At 36.2% G+C, this 13,319-nt stretch overlaps 1 protein-coding gene, 1 long non-coding RNA gene and 1 pseudogene across 2 annotated transcripts; 1 reads left to right on the top strand and 2 right to left on the bottom strand.

Annotated features, from left to right (window-relative positions):
* LOC128185173 (uncharacterized) overlaps positions 1 to 13,071 on the bottom strand; it is a 44,406-nt pseudogene extending 31,335 nt beyond the window's left edge.
* On the top strand, positions 6,139 to 6,558 carry LOC128184075 (uncharacterized). Its single transcript, XR_008243681.1, has 2 exons — positions 6,139 to 6,229; positions 6,353 to 6,558. It is a non-coding gene; the product is annotated as an uncharacterized LOC128184075 (long non-coding RNA).
* On the bottom strand, positions 6,595 to 8,755 carry LOC128184061 (uncharacterized). Its single transcript, XM_052853388.1, has 2 exons — positions 8,213 to 8,755; positions 6,595 to 7,174 (listed from the first exon to the last, which is right to left on the bottom strand). Exons 1-2 carry the CDS (start codon positions 8,730 to 8,732, stop codon positions 6,612 to 6,614), a joined length of 1,083 nt encoding a protein of 360 aa, XP_052709348.1. The 5' UTR covers positions 8,733 to 8,755; the 3' UTR covers positions 6,595 to 6,611.
* Positions 13,072 to 13,319: the final 248 nt, after the last annotated feature.

Raw genomic sequence — 13,319 nt, 5'->3', positions numbered from 1 at the left:
AAACACTTGTATCCTTACAAAACAAAACAAAGAAATACGGACAATTATGTACAGAACAAAATTGTTTTGTTCATGCGTTGATTAAAATATCTCCCAACATAACATTTAATTTCCGTCGCTATTCAAACAACACTCCCTTTTTCAATTGGCATATGTAAAATAAAGCCTTTAATCGATAATAACCTCTACACTATCCTAAATAGTCATAGCTGCAGGCCTGTAGCTCCAGGTCTAAAAAAAATTGGGATGGACGACCTGGTACCCAGGTCGTCAATCCGAATTTTTTTCATACCCGGAGCTACAGACCTGCAGCTAAAATATTCAATGAACAATATAACCTACACTATTGTATAAACTTATGACAAATGTAATTCGGTTAAAGTCTGCTAATCGGGGGGGGGGGGGGGGGGCAGCGCCGTGATAATTCAATTTTTTATATATAAACTTTGTTGCTGCGAGAAAAAGTGTGTGTGTGGGGGGGGGGGGGAAGGGGCAGCCCCCCTGATGCCATGTGCATGATTACGACGAGTACATTTTTAAAGTTAATGTGTAGTTTACTTTCTACATATTGCAGTTTTAAGTACTTTTAAAATAACTAACTGTCTGTGCATACATGTACTTACGTCATGCATAAATGACACACTTGTTATCCTCTCTTGATAGGGAGAAATGTCCCGGGTTTTTTCTTCTCACTCATTTATTATAAAAAACCATTTTGTTTGCAACTATTTTCTATTTATTTACCATTATCTCCATTAAAGACCCGCTGAGTAACAGAGTAGACAGTCACGTAGCATCGGGGTGGGGTGGGGTGGGTGGGGTGGGTGGGGGGGGGGGCTCCACACCTTTTCTCGATCGCTGCAAACATTTTTTTTTTAAATTTACATATAAAAAAAGTAAATTAACATGAGGTTGCCCCCCCCCCCAACTTTTTGGGGAGCATGTAAAAATAAAAATGGATATGAAAGAGAGAAAATTGACAATGAAAAAGTTTTTTGTACGCTATGCCCCCCCTCCCCCAGGATATTTTGATTTTGAGAAGTTGTCTTTTTTTTGTTCCTTGTCATGACCCCGACCCCCCCCCCCCCCCCCCCCAAAGAAAAAAGAAAAAACAAACTCCAAAAAACGAGATGCTACGTGCCTGATAAATGTCATCAAGTAGAAATGGGCACCACCATTAACAGACAGCAACGGAGGAGATGGATAGCGCAGATGCTCGGAAGAGACATGCAGTCAACTACAAGAACAACACTGCCATGAAACCCAGCAAAAGATAAGGAGACAGAAAGGGAGGCCAGGAACATACCCAAAAGATAGTCAGCGGTGTAGAAAGTTTGTTGTAGTCCTACACACCACCGGGTTTAAAAGAATGTGATGATTATTGAATGTTGCCCATGTGAACAAGTCATATTCATTCATTTATTTATGTATTCATAAGTCTTAGACCTTTTGCATTGTTTATACACGTAGGTAAACACAATCGATCTTTTTTGCATTGCTGATTTCTTCAATGATTACCAGATTTTGCTACATTGTTGATTTGTAAACAATCCATGCAGTACTTTACCCCACTAACGTATTAGATACAATTATTCATAGACTAATAATAACTTAAGTATGTAGAAATGTGCATGCTTTAAAACTAAATTCCATTCAACTTATAAACCATCATGACACAGTTGTCTTTCCTTGGCATCACGAACAGATAATCAACAACAGTGGTGCTCTCTTAATCTCAAATAACCACTACAGTGCAACTGTCTTGACTAGCCACTGTCAATGAACTCTGCATTAAATTGCTTTAAATGGCTTCTCTAATTCTTACAACAGAAATCTACTCTAGGTCATTAACTTTCTGGACTTCTCAAAAATGTCTTCATTGTTTCACTGATCCCAGGGAGAATCAAACCTTCAATAAGATTTCACATCATTTTATTTAACTCAGTCCGAGAGTTGTTAGACTCATATTTCACTACTAGCGAGATCATGACTCACTGACCCACTTTGTCGAGTCCTCGGTCTCGGATGTGGTGAATGTGTGTTGCTGCTCCTCGTACAAGTAATACTATTTCTGATGTTTTGAATTGTTATCATATTACCCAATTATCATCGTTTTTAAAAGAGTCTTTGACATATCCTCAGAGCAGCCCCAAAGTTCGAAGCAAGCTAGTAAACTTTTGATATATGTTTATGATATTTAAATACCCCAACCCTGTTTGATCACCTCATAATACTCAAGGAATGATTCATTATTCTTTGATTTAAATATATGAAGGTCAACACTACTTCAAAAGTGACAGTCTAAATCATGCAACCTTATTAAAATATAATTTTCTTATTTATTTATCAAAACTGCTTACATGCAAAATTTTATTTTCTTCACTTTGCAAGTGACGGTTTCAGCCACAAAGAGGTTGTTTCTGGTGTCAACACATAAACCCCATGGATGCTGTAAACTACATTTGTCAATGAAGCAGAGGAATTGTCCGTCCTGATCCAATATGTGGATACAGTTGTTGTTATAGTCTGCAATTAAGATACGACTCTGGCTGTCTGTAGTGATGCCGGCTGGATCAAATGATTTCTTGGTAGAAGAGGAAGGTCGACCAAAGTATCTAAATCGGAGTTTCCCAGCCTCATTGACCACAACTACTACTTGAGCTTTACTGTCAGCTACACAAATATCTAGGTTCTTGTTTTCGGTGACGTATTTGGTGAAAGTATTATATGAATAGAGAGGTCGTCCTCTGTCATCGTATTGAATCGTTAGCTTTTCTAAGGAGCCAAAATAACAGACAACTTTTGTTTGTTTCTGATAAATACTATCCATGACAACTAGAAGGTTACCAGAGGAGATACTACAGACATAGAGAGGTATCCACCCCTGTAGTTTGATCACTGTCTTTATCTGTGTATTTTTCACTATGTTCACAGTTCTGTCCTTAAGATCAGTATAAACTAGTTCACCACTTTTTGTCATTGCTATGTCCTGTGGCCTCTCCCCTGACTTGGTTTGGATTGACTTCACTATTTTACCATGGAGGTTGTAGAGTCTGATTATGTTGTCATTACCACTCGTCCACACTTCATCATCACTCAGACAGGACACATTGCGTAAATTATTAATTTTTTCATACTCTGTGTCAATATCTGTGATGATCTGTGGTACATCAATGATCGGTTTGTCAAGGAAAGACGACTCAGCACCAGGAGAATCCATTGTGTATCCATTTTCTTCTGTTTTGATGGATAATGCTGTCAGAGATCCAATCTGCTCATAAATCTGTTCTTTGTTAATTTTCTGAGGAGTGAATCTTGGTAATGAAACTGTGAGTTTAGGTGGCATTCTGCTAAATTCAGCATTTCTGGATTTATAGGTAGAGAAAATTTCAATAATTTCTCCAGATCAACAATTCTCTGTGTGATTTCAGAAAGAGTGTGCTTAATTTCTTTTTCCTGCTTTTTTATGGCATCCAGGTGTTTGGATTCCATTTCGTCCACGTCAGATTTCTGTTTATTAATAGCAGCGTCTATTTCTCTGTGCAAAATGTTTCCATGTTTTTCGATAGCTGCTGTCAATTTCTTTGAGTTTTTGTACAGTTCAGCTTTTTGAACTGGAATGTTAATTGCAATTTCCTGGTTTTTTGAAAAAATTGATGTTTCTAATTCTTGTAAATCTGTCTGTAACATTTCTTTCTTTGCTTCTAGACTTTTCAAGAGTTCAACCTGTTTGTGTCCTAGATGTTCACCAGAGGAAACACACTCTAAACATATAGGGATGTTACAATGTTCACAATAAAGTTCACATAATTTTGGGGAATGTTTCAAACATTCAGGAGCAAAGCCCCGCTTTTTAAATGGCACTACTCTGTGATCTTTGGATTCATCGGATAGATGTTCCCCCACACATGCTTTACACAGATGTATGTGACAAATGTCACAGTACATAGGGGGGCTGGGGGTCTCACAGAGATGACACCGTAACACATCCTGGGCCCAAGTACGGCGGTCTATGGTCAGACACCTTGATGGGTGTTTAATCGAGGTCTGGAAATAGAATTTACCGATTATTCATTTTGTTATCAATTTGTAACAATTGTACAGCGATCTACTTCTTGAACTCGCAGAAAAAAACTTGTATGTGCACGTAAACCAATTACTTAGTGTTTACAACTAAAAAAGACGATTTCTCTGATAAAATCTATAGATATATCTGTTCACACAATTATCTTAAATCATATTTTTCTGATACGTAAACAAACTATTCAAACCTTCCCTCTCTAACAAGGCGATTCACTGGTATTTTACTTTCTCAGGCTGAACAATATTGCGGTGTGACGCGGTCTCCAGGTTATGTATATCACGAGATTATAATGCAGTGATGGATATTACCTAGTAGGTGCATGCCCCCCTCCCCCTTCGGTCAAAATTCAATTACGACGTTCGACTGTTTATCTGATAAAGGTCCAAACAAGAAATGTTTAATCGGAGTTATTATCATGCGCGGATCAAGGGGGAGGGGGGTTCACACACCCCTGCAAAACAAATTTTTTTTAAAATGATTTTAAAAATTGACAAAATTATATGCCTCAGGACCCCCCCCCCCCCCCCCCGGCAAAATCAAATAACCGTCGGACCCCCTCACCGCCGCCGCCCGCTTTCTGGGGAAAAAAAATTCTGGATCTGCACATGTATTTTTTAAAATATAGATATTTTTGAAACATAATTCACTTGTGTTTACGCCTAGGAGTAGTCAACATCAGATTCATCTGTCATTAAAAATCAGTCCTCTTGAACGTTAGCGTCACTCCTTCCATAATAAAACAAAGAATGATTATTATTTACGGAACAAAATTGTTTTATTCATGCTTTGTTTAAAATATCTTACAACACAAAAACACATTTCCCTTGACATTCAATCAACACTGCCTTTTTTTTAATTAGCATCTGTAAAATAAGGCCTTTAATTAATAATAATAACCTCTTCACTATCCTAAATATTCAATAAACAATATAGCATACACTATTGTGTAAACTTATGAAAAATATAAACATCCATTTGGTCGTAATTTGGTTAAATTCTGCTTATCATACTTATCGTGATTCCACAATTATATTAATCTACTAGATTTTGACCCGTGCGTGCACGGGTTGACATACCATATGATATCGGATATTTACGAAATAGATACATCGCCACACCGTATATATTGTTGACATTTGCATAACCAACCTTTAAGCCTAAAATATTGCTATTAATTTCACTACAATGCTGAGTTGAAATAATGTAAGTCTATGTGGGGAAAAGCCTTCACCACAGTTAAAATGCCTCCCATTTACCCATAATGTAGCAGATATTTGCAGAATCGCTCCAAAACGATTTTGGAAAAAAATAATAAGTTGCATTAAAAATAACAGTCAAATTGTTCATAACAAACCATTTTGAAGTTGTAAATACCTTTCTTCGAAAAGTTTAATTCTATATAATTACAGAATTCAACATTTCATCAACAACTTTTTTACACACCATGTTGACATTCGAAACTCTCGGGATTTTTTTTATAGTAAATGCACTGTGTTAGAGTTATCTCCCGTATTTTCTTTGATGAACAGAAAAAAATTTCCAATTAAAATTTACACGCATATGTGTTATCGTCTCTGAGTTTATCCATGCAAATGTGATATTGTGGAAACATAAAATAAAGAGCTTCTCGTTATTTAGCGTGAATGTAATGCACATGCGCAAGATTGTAAAATAAAAAAAAATAAATGATATTCGGAATTTTTGGAGGAATTTTCGTTGATTATTAATAAGCAAAGCTTGATTGAGAAAAAATATCAACAGCCAAGCTGGATGGTACACTAATGACAAATCTAGGTCACAGGACTAGATTCGGGTAGACCTTAGTGAGAAGAAACACGTCACTAAGATGGCGACTCAGGTAAGAATCGTCCATGGCGTTAAGTTGCCGCTAAACGACACAGAGTGTTTCATGAAGTACATAATATACTTGTTGATTACTCGTATGGTACTTTTAAATTTATTGTGTTTTGATTAAAATGTCTATTGTGAGAACAATTTTTTTGTTCGAAGATTACTTTCTTTAAATAAAACTGTTTTATTGAAAAGGGGGCACCGTGTTGTGACGTACGGGTGGCAAACTATACCGTACAGTTTTCTCAGGACGGTGTACAGTGGACGGACTATCAAGAGCAATGTCAGAAAAAGGTAAAACGGGGAAGGATTAGTTATTATGATCGAGGCACTGACAATGTAACAATCAAGCTCACTATAAGAACCAACTGAGTCAATATGTTTTCATTTCAAATTAATTATATTTCTTCTTTTCAGTATTTCAGCGGCAACACTGACTAAAACACTATTAAACTGCAAACCCTTGATCCTCCCATCGTTGCTAGATTCGTTAGAATAAACGTGGTCGACTTCAACCGGAAGTCCAGTAACGCTAACAACTACGTGGGCATGCGCTTTGAACTTTACGGATGTTCTGTCAGGTTTTAACGTTTTTGTTGATAAAATTGTTCAAACAAATACAATATCATTGTTTTAGTACTTAATTGGTTTATATATAATTATTAGATGTAATTTGTTACGAATGAAAAACGTTTAGAAATGGCAAACCATAAACACCGTATCCCATATGTTTTGCCAATTTTGCAAGTCCTTCAGTTTCTACGTGTTTTTTGAACAATTTTTCCGGGTAATAAAGACCGTTTCGGTGACATTCTGCTTTTATCATTAAACTACATCCTCCCACGCCATCAATCGAAACTACTCGTTTCCCCTCTCCCTCTAAATGCGGTAAATATACCCTCAGCGAGGCTCCATAGCCTTCTACAACGAGTTGTTGCTGAGGAAGTTTCCGTTGTCTTTGCAAAGAATCCGCCGTTTCCCGCCAAGAATTTTTATCGTAAATTCGCAGACGACCACTGTTTTCTCTAAACAGACACGAGGCCGTCACAACGTCCTTGTTTACATATATCATCTGTTGTATCAAGTCTGGAGGAACGCTGCGTAAATCGGAATCCATCCACAGGACGTAATCCTCGTCTCCCAAAGCAGACTCGAGCAACAAATTTCGGGCTCTTGCTAAATGGCTCCTTCTTTGAAATTGATTGGCGTAAGAATGTTCTTTCATCCAGCTGTTTGTTTCTACGTAGTACAGTTAAGGCGGTCAATAAAAATATGGGCAAATTTTTGTGATGAAAACACGTATACTTTAGTTAAACTGGCATGTCCTTTTTAAAATCAAAAACAGTCACTCAAATGCAATATATTTCTAAAATATATATATAACAGTACAATATTTTATGTTCATAGTGGTCACGTGATATGGCAGTCGCATGGTACAAGAAGATGTATTTGTGGTTTTGAGGTCATTTAAAAAATTCAATATTGCAAGGGCATAATCATGTCAAAATTTACAACTGAATTATGAAATAACTTGATGTTATATCGTAGATTTTGAAAAACGGTGCGAACTTTTTAAGATAAGAATATTTGTTAGTAGAAACCGTAATTTATGATGCATATGTTGAATAATTTTGAAGGTCACAGGGTTAATTTCATTAAAAAATAATTAATTTGTAAGATTTTACAAGGATCGTAGAAGTTTTTAAGTTACATAGCATATTTCAAATTCACATGTAAAAGTTTGTCGGGATCAGGTAAGTGTATGCCCTTGCAATTAAGTGATTTATTTAGGTACTCAGATTTTAGATATACGATATTTTATACAAAACCGAGGTGGCTTCTTTATACGATGCATACTTTTAACAAAATGAAAATAAGACTATATAGGTAGCATTCTACTAATAATGATTTTAAACAAAATATTCATTTATACTTTTCCGTTAATGTATGACATTTATTTTTCTTTGCTATGAAACTGCACGATAGCCTTCAATGATTTAACTTAATTAATGCGTCATTTTGAAGCATATGACGTCATATTTTGTAGTACAGCGAGAACGACATCTCGCTTATTTTTCAGTGTGTACGATATAACGGACATCAAAATTGTAAGTAATAGCATTTGTTGTTTTTAATTAAAAGATTAGTATAAGTTAATTTTACTAATAAATAGATTAATAAGTACTTTCGAGGTTTGTAATATACTGTGATGTCATAATGCACATTTCCCGTACTTTTTGTCTGAACGGAGTTTATTGACAGCCTTAACTGTGCTGCGTAGTCCTCCAGTGAAGTTAAAATGGAGGACATCCGCCCTGCGCAGACCAACAGATCTGAATACTTCTACTGCATTTTGTGCTTTTAAAAACGTCCCATCGTTGCTACCATCCTCCCCCAATACAACCGAGAGTCTATTATTAGGATAATTCAACGTTCTGATAAGATTCACGTAGTTTTCTAAATTTCTCTCACTGTTGTGTATGGGTGTAAGAATTAACACCGAGAAGTCCTCACAAAATGTCTTGTTAAGTCTCGTGAAGAATTCAGCAATCTCAGGGGACACTGGTTCGGTTGTGTCATTTTTCAGGGAATGTTTTGGCACGGGAGATAACTTATATTTTGAAACATTGAAAACCGTCCCTGTTTCATTATATTGACACATCATCGTAAATTTGCTTCCAATCACATCAGTACTTTGATTCCCTTGGCGTATCATCATGGTCCAGTAAATTTTGATAATAGAAAATAGAAATATGAGGAATATTACTAACTTCAAGAGTCGTTTGTGGCTAACCATCGTAAAACAATCTACAAAAAGTCCATTTAAACTAAAGTTTGATAAGCGTATTTATGTTTTTATACTCAAATTAATTGAATAAAGTGAGGAGAGTGTCTGCTTCTCTCTCTCTCTCTCTCTCTCTCTCTCTCTCTTTAATAAAAATGAACAACTTACAGTATATATAAAACAACAGGGTTTAACGATATATACTTACCTTTGTTATCATTAATATTCGTGCATCTTATCACGCCATCTTGTATTCCAGGGTAAACAAAATAGCTGATAAATTTAACATTCATTCAATGACATGTACATTTACCGTGGTATATATATTGATCGTTCAAATTTACGAATGAGCACCCATGTGTCAAAAGCGATTTAATAATAGTGAAGTTTTTAAGATCTGTTGAATTTTAAATCAAGTTTTATGCGAAGGAGTAAAATACCGGTATGTTATTTGATGCATCAGTGTGGAAAGCAAAATCAATGTGTTTAAACCAGACAGACATCAAGCAGGGTGTGAAATAAAAGATATATTTGGTTTACGTCAGCATTTCATGAATTATATCAATAATATTGTTGTTATTGAGATAAGATACGACTCCCATCCGACTAAAATTCTTTTCACCAATTTACTAGTTAAAATTGTTATTTTCTCTCGGGAGTTACTAATGAGTGTAACCCCTGTCGCACCGGGCTGCGTCCAAAAGGTAATCCTGTTGCGTCCATAAAAAATGCAGAATGCCGATGTGTGCCCAGCAGAAACCCCTACAGCGGCCGCGCAACCACGCAACGGCATCTTCATTTATCACGGAAGAGTCGCTTCTGGATTGCAGCGACAGCGCCGTAGGTCTCCAATAGCGCCACTGGAGCTCTGTTGGCATACTCAAGTAACGTACATGATCGCAGTCAATGCATTGTACTTAACTGCACAGAGACCTTTCGGGGTCCTTTGTGATATCACTGCTATCAGCGTTTGAACGTGCTGTGATTTTTTTTTTCGCTGCATTCACGGTTATCGCACTATTTTGCGTTTCCTCTAGTTTCAATAGCGTCTATAAAGGACCTACGTGGATTGGGATTTTTAAAATTCGTGGTTGTATACACGTCTACACGTTTTTTCTAAGTATACAATGTCATGTATTGTATCTACAGAGTGCTATGAAATTCCGTGTAGCATGTAAGAAGAGCTGTGCTGCGAACTAATGCAAACTACAGCGATAAATGGACTTTTTTCATGCTACTACATTGTGGAAAATGATTTTATATTGTAGTTTTGACATCAATGTTTCAATGAATACATTATTCAATCTTAATGATAATTACAATGATAAAGCTACACAGCATTTCAATGTTTTATAGATTTTTTTTGTCGGTTTGATATTGCTAGCTTAAGTTATTACTTACCCTTAAGCAGTATTTTTTTTTTCATTTATAATAAGCTAGCTGATCGATAATCAATAACTATTGATCTAAGTTTTAAATCAATCAAATAAATTAAATTTGCATTCTTCAGGACGGGAAAATGTTTTTACGCATTACGCATCTCTCTTCCCAAAAATGTACTTTTAGAAATAACATGAAAACGTGAAATGCATTTTCATATATGTTTTTGTTTTTGGACGGTACTCTTACACACTGGCGGCCCAATTTCAAAACTAAACTGCAACTCCATTCTCCTGAGCGTATTTTCTAATTTTTTTCTAATTTCAGGAAGGTATAAGTTGTTTGTGCCCCGTTTTCACCCTTTGGGGGTCTGAATATTTAATGAATTTACATAATTTGGCTTCTTTCTTTTCCATTTTCGATTTCTTGGTTAGGAAGACACTTACAACGTTTCTGTTGAATTTTTTTTCTGAAGTTTATATAAAATTAACTACATTGTTAGACTAGCTGCATGCATGCTTTAAACCTAGGATAAAATGACTATACGTTTACTTTACTCTTGACTAGTAATTAAATACTGTAACGTGAGTACCCTTGCAAACATTTTTCATTCCTGGTAAAATAATGCGTCAGACCTTGGACATATACACAATAATGATGAATATGTCAACATACTGAAAATATTCAAGTGATAGATCACAAAAACTTTTTCAGTATGTTGACTTATTCATAATATTATTGTGTGAAGGGTTCTTTCATGCAATTGATAAAAACGTTCATTTGGGTATACATTTGTAATGAATAAATTAAACATATTAATTTCATATGTGTATACATTTATATAACAGTAACCCTAAATATGATAACTCTTGAAATAAAAAAAAAAAGGTTGTACATACATGTATTTACATTACATAGTGATTACATATACATTTTGTAGACATAAAAATTTATAAACACAGTTTGTTTACATGTAATATTGGATTTTCTTCACTTTGCCAGTGAACTTCTCAGTCACAAACAGGTTGTCTCTGGTGTCCACACATAAACCCCGTGGATACTGTAAATGACAGTTGTCAATATAGCAGAGGAACTGTCCGTCTTCATCCAGGATGTGGATACGGTGGTTGTTAACATCTGATGTAAGGATGCGACTCTGGCTGTCCGTAGTGATGCCGACTGGATAAAATGATTTCTTGGTAGTAGAGGGAGGACCGGTGTAAGTAAACCGGAGTTTTCCGGTCTGATTGACCACCACTACTGCACTGGCTCCATAGTCAGCTACACAGATATCTAGGTTCTTGTTCTCACTGATGAATTTAGAGTACTTATCAGATGCATAGAGAGGTTGTCCTTTGTCATTGTATTGAACTGTTTGTTTCTCTGTGGAGCCAGAGTAGCGCACAACTTTTGCTTGTTTCTTATCATCAGTGATCATAACAACCAGCAGGTCACCAGAGGTGGTAACACAGACATAGCCCGGTATCCACCCCTGTAGTCTGATCACTGTCAGTATTTGTGTATTCTTCACTATGTTCACAGATTTTTCATTTGGATCAGTATAAACTAGTTCACCACTCTGTGTCACTGCTATGTCCGTTGCCATCTTCCCTGACTTGGTTTGGATTGACTTCACTACTTTACTGTGGAGGTTGTAGAGTCTCATCATGTTGTCCTTACCACGCGTCCATACTTCATCATCACTCAGACAGGACACACTGAGTAATCTATTAGATTCTCCATACTCGGTGTTTATATCTGCGATGACCCGTGGTACATCAATGAGCGGTTTGTCCGGAGGAGAGGACTCTGCACCGAGAGAATCCATTGTGTAGCCATGTTCTTCTGTTTTAATAGATAACGCCGACAGAGAACCAATCTGCTGATAAATATGTTCTTTGTTAATTTTCTGAGGGGTGAATCTTGGTAAGGAAACTGTGAGTTTAGGTGGCAATCTTCTGAATTCAGCATTTCTGGATTGATAAGTAGAGACAAAGCTGACATCATTGGAGTTTAATAACTTCTTGAGATTAGCAATACTCTGAGTAATTTCAGTACAAATGCATTTGATTTCATTTTCTTGCTTATTTAGGGCAACCAGGTGTTTGGATTCCATTTCATCCACGTCAGATTTCAGTTCATTGATAGCAGTGTCTATTTCTCTGTGCAAAATGTCTCCATGTTTGCCAATAGCTGCTGTCAATTTCTTTGAGTTTTCCTTAAGATCAGCTTTTAGAACTGGGAAATTGGATTCACGTTCTTGGTATTTAGGATAAATCAATTTCTCTAATTCTTGTAAATCCTTCTGTAATGCTTCTTTCTTTGCTTCCAGACTTTTCAAGAGTTCAACCTGTTTGTGTCCTAGATGTTCACCAGTAGAAACACACTCTAAACAAATAGAAATGTTACAATGTTCACAATAAAGTTCACATATTTTTTTGGAATGTTTTAAACATTCAGGAGCAAATCCCCTCTTTTTAAAGGGCACTACTCTGTGGTCTTTGGATTCATCAGAGAGATGTTCCCCCACACAGGCTTTACACAGATGTATGTGACAAATGTCACAGTACATAGGGGGGCCCGGGGTCTCACAGAGATGACACCGTAACACATCCTGGGCCCAAGTACGGCGGTCCATGCTCAGACACCTTGATGGGTGATTAATAGAAATCTGGAAATGAAATTTACCGATTATTCATTTTGTCAAAAATATATCCATTTTTAACAGACGTACAAATCCAGCGATCTAATTCTTGAACTCGTAAAAAAAAACCTGTTGAAATCGTTCTTTGTCACAAAACCAGTTCAATGAGCATGTAAAATTAAAAAATACAATTTTTCTTATAAAATCTAGATATATTTGTTTACATAATTAACATATTCATATTAATGATAAGTTTCTTATTCGTAAACAAACTACACACCTTTACACTCCAACATGGCGATTCAGGTATTTTTACCTCCTGGTCTGGTTTCTGTGACGCGGTCTCCACGTCATGAGTATCACGTGATGAAAATGCAGTGGTGGATATATCAGTAGGCACACCCCCCCCCTTCGGTAAAAATTCAATTACGACCACTGTTTGACTGATATAACAATAAACGATTATATAGTTAATAGTTACATGAATTTCATGCGCAGATCTAGAGGGGGTCAAGACCCCCCTGCAAAATTCAAATTTCTTTAAATTACATTATAAAATTACCAAAAATATGCCT

The sequence above is a fragment of the Crassostrea angulata genome, chromosome 5 (genome assembly GCF_025612915.1).
Source record: "Crassostrea angulata isolate pt1a10 chromosome 5, ASM2561291v2, whole genome shotgun sequence".
NCBI classification, from domain to species: Eukaryota; Metazoa; Mollusca; class Bivalvia; order Ostreida; family Ostreidae; genus Magallana; species Magallana angulata.
The sequence above is the reverse complement of the archived record's forward strand: the minus strand, read 5'-3'. Positions and strand labels throughout refer to the sequence as shown.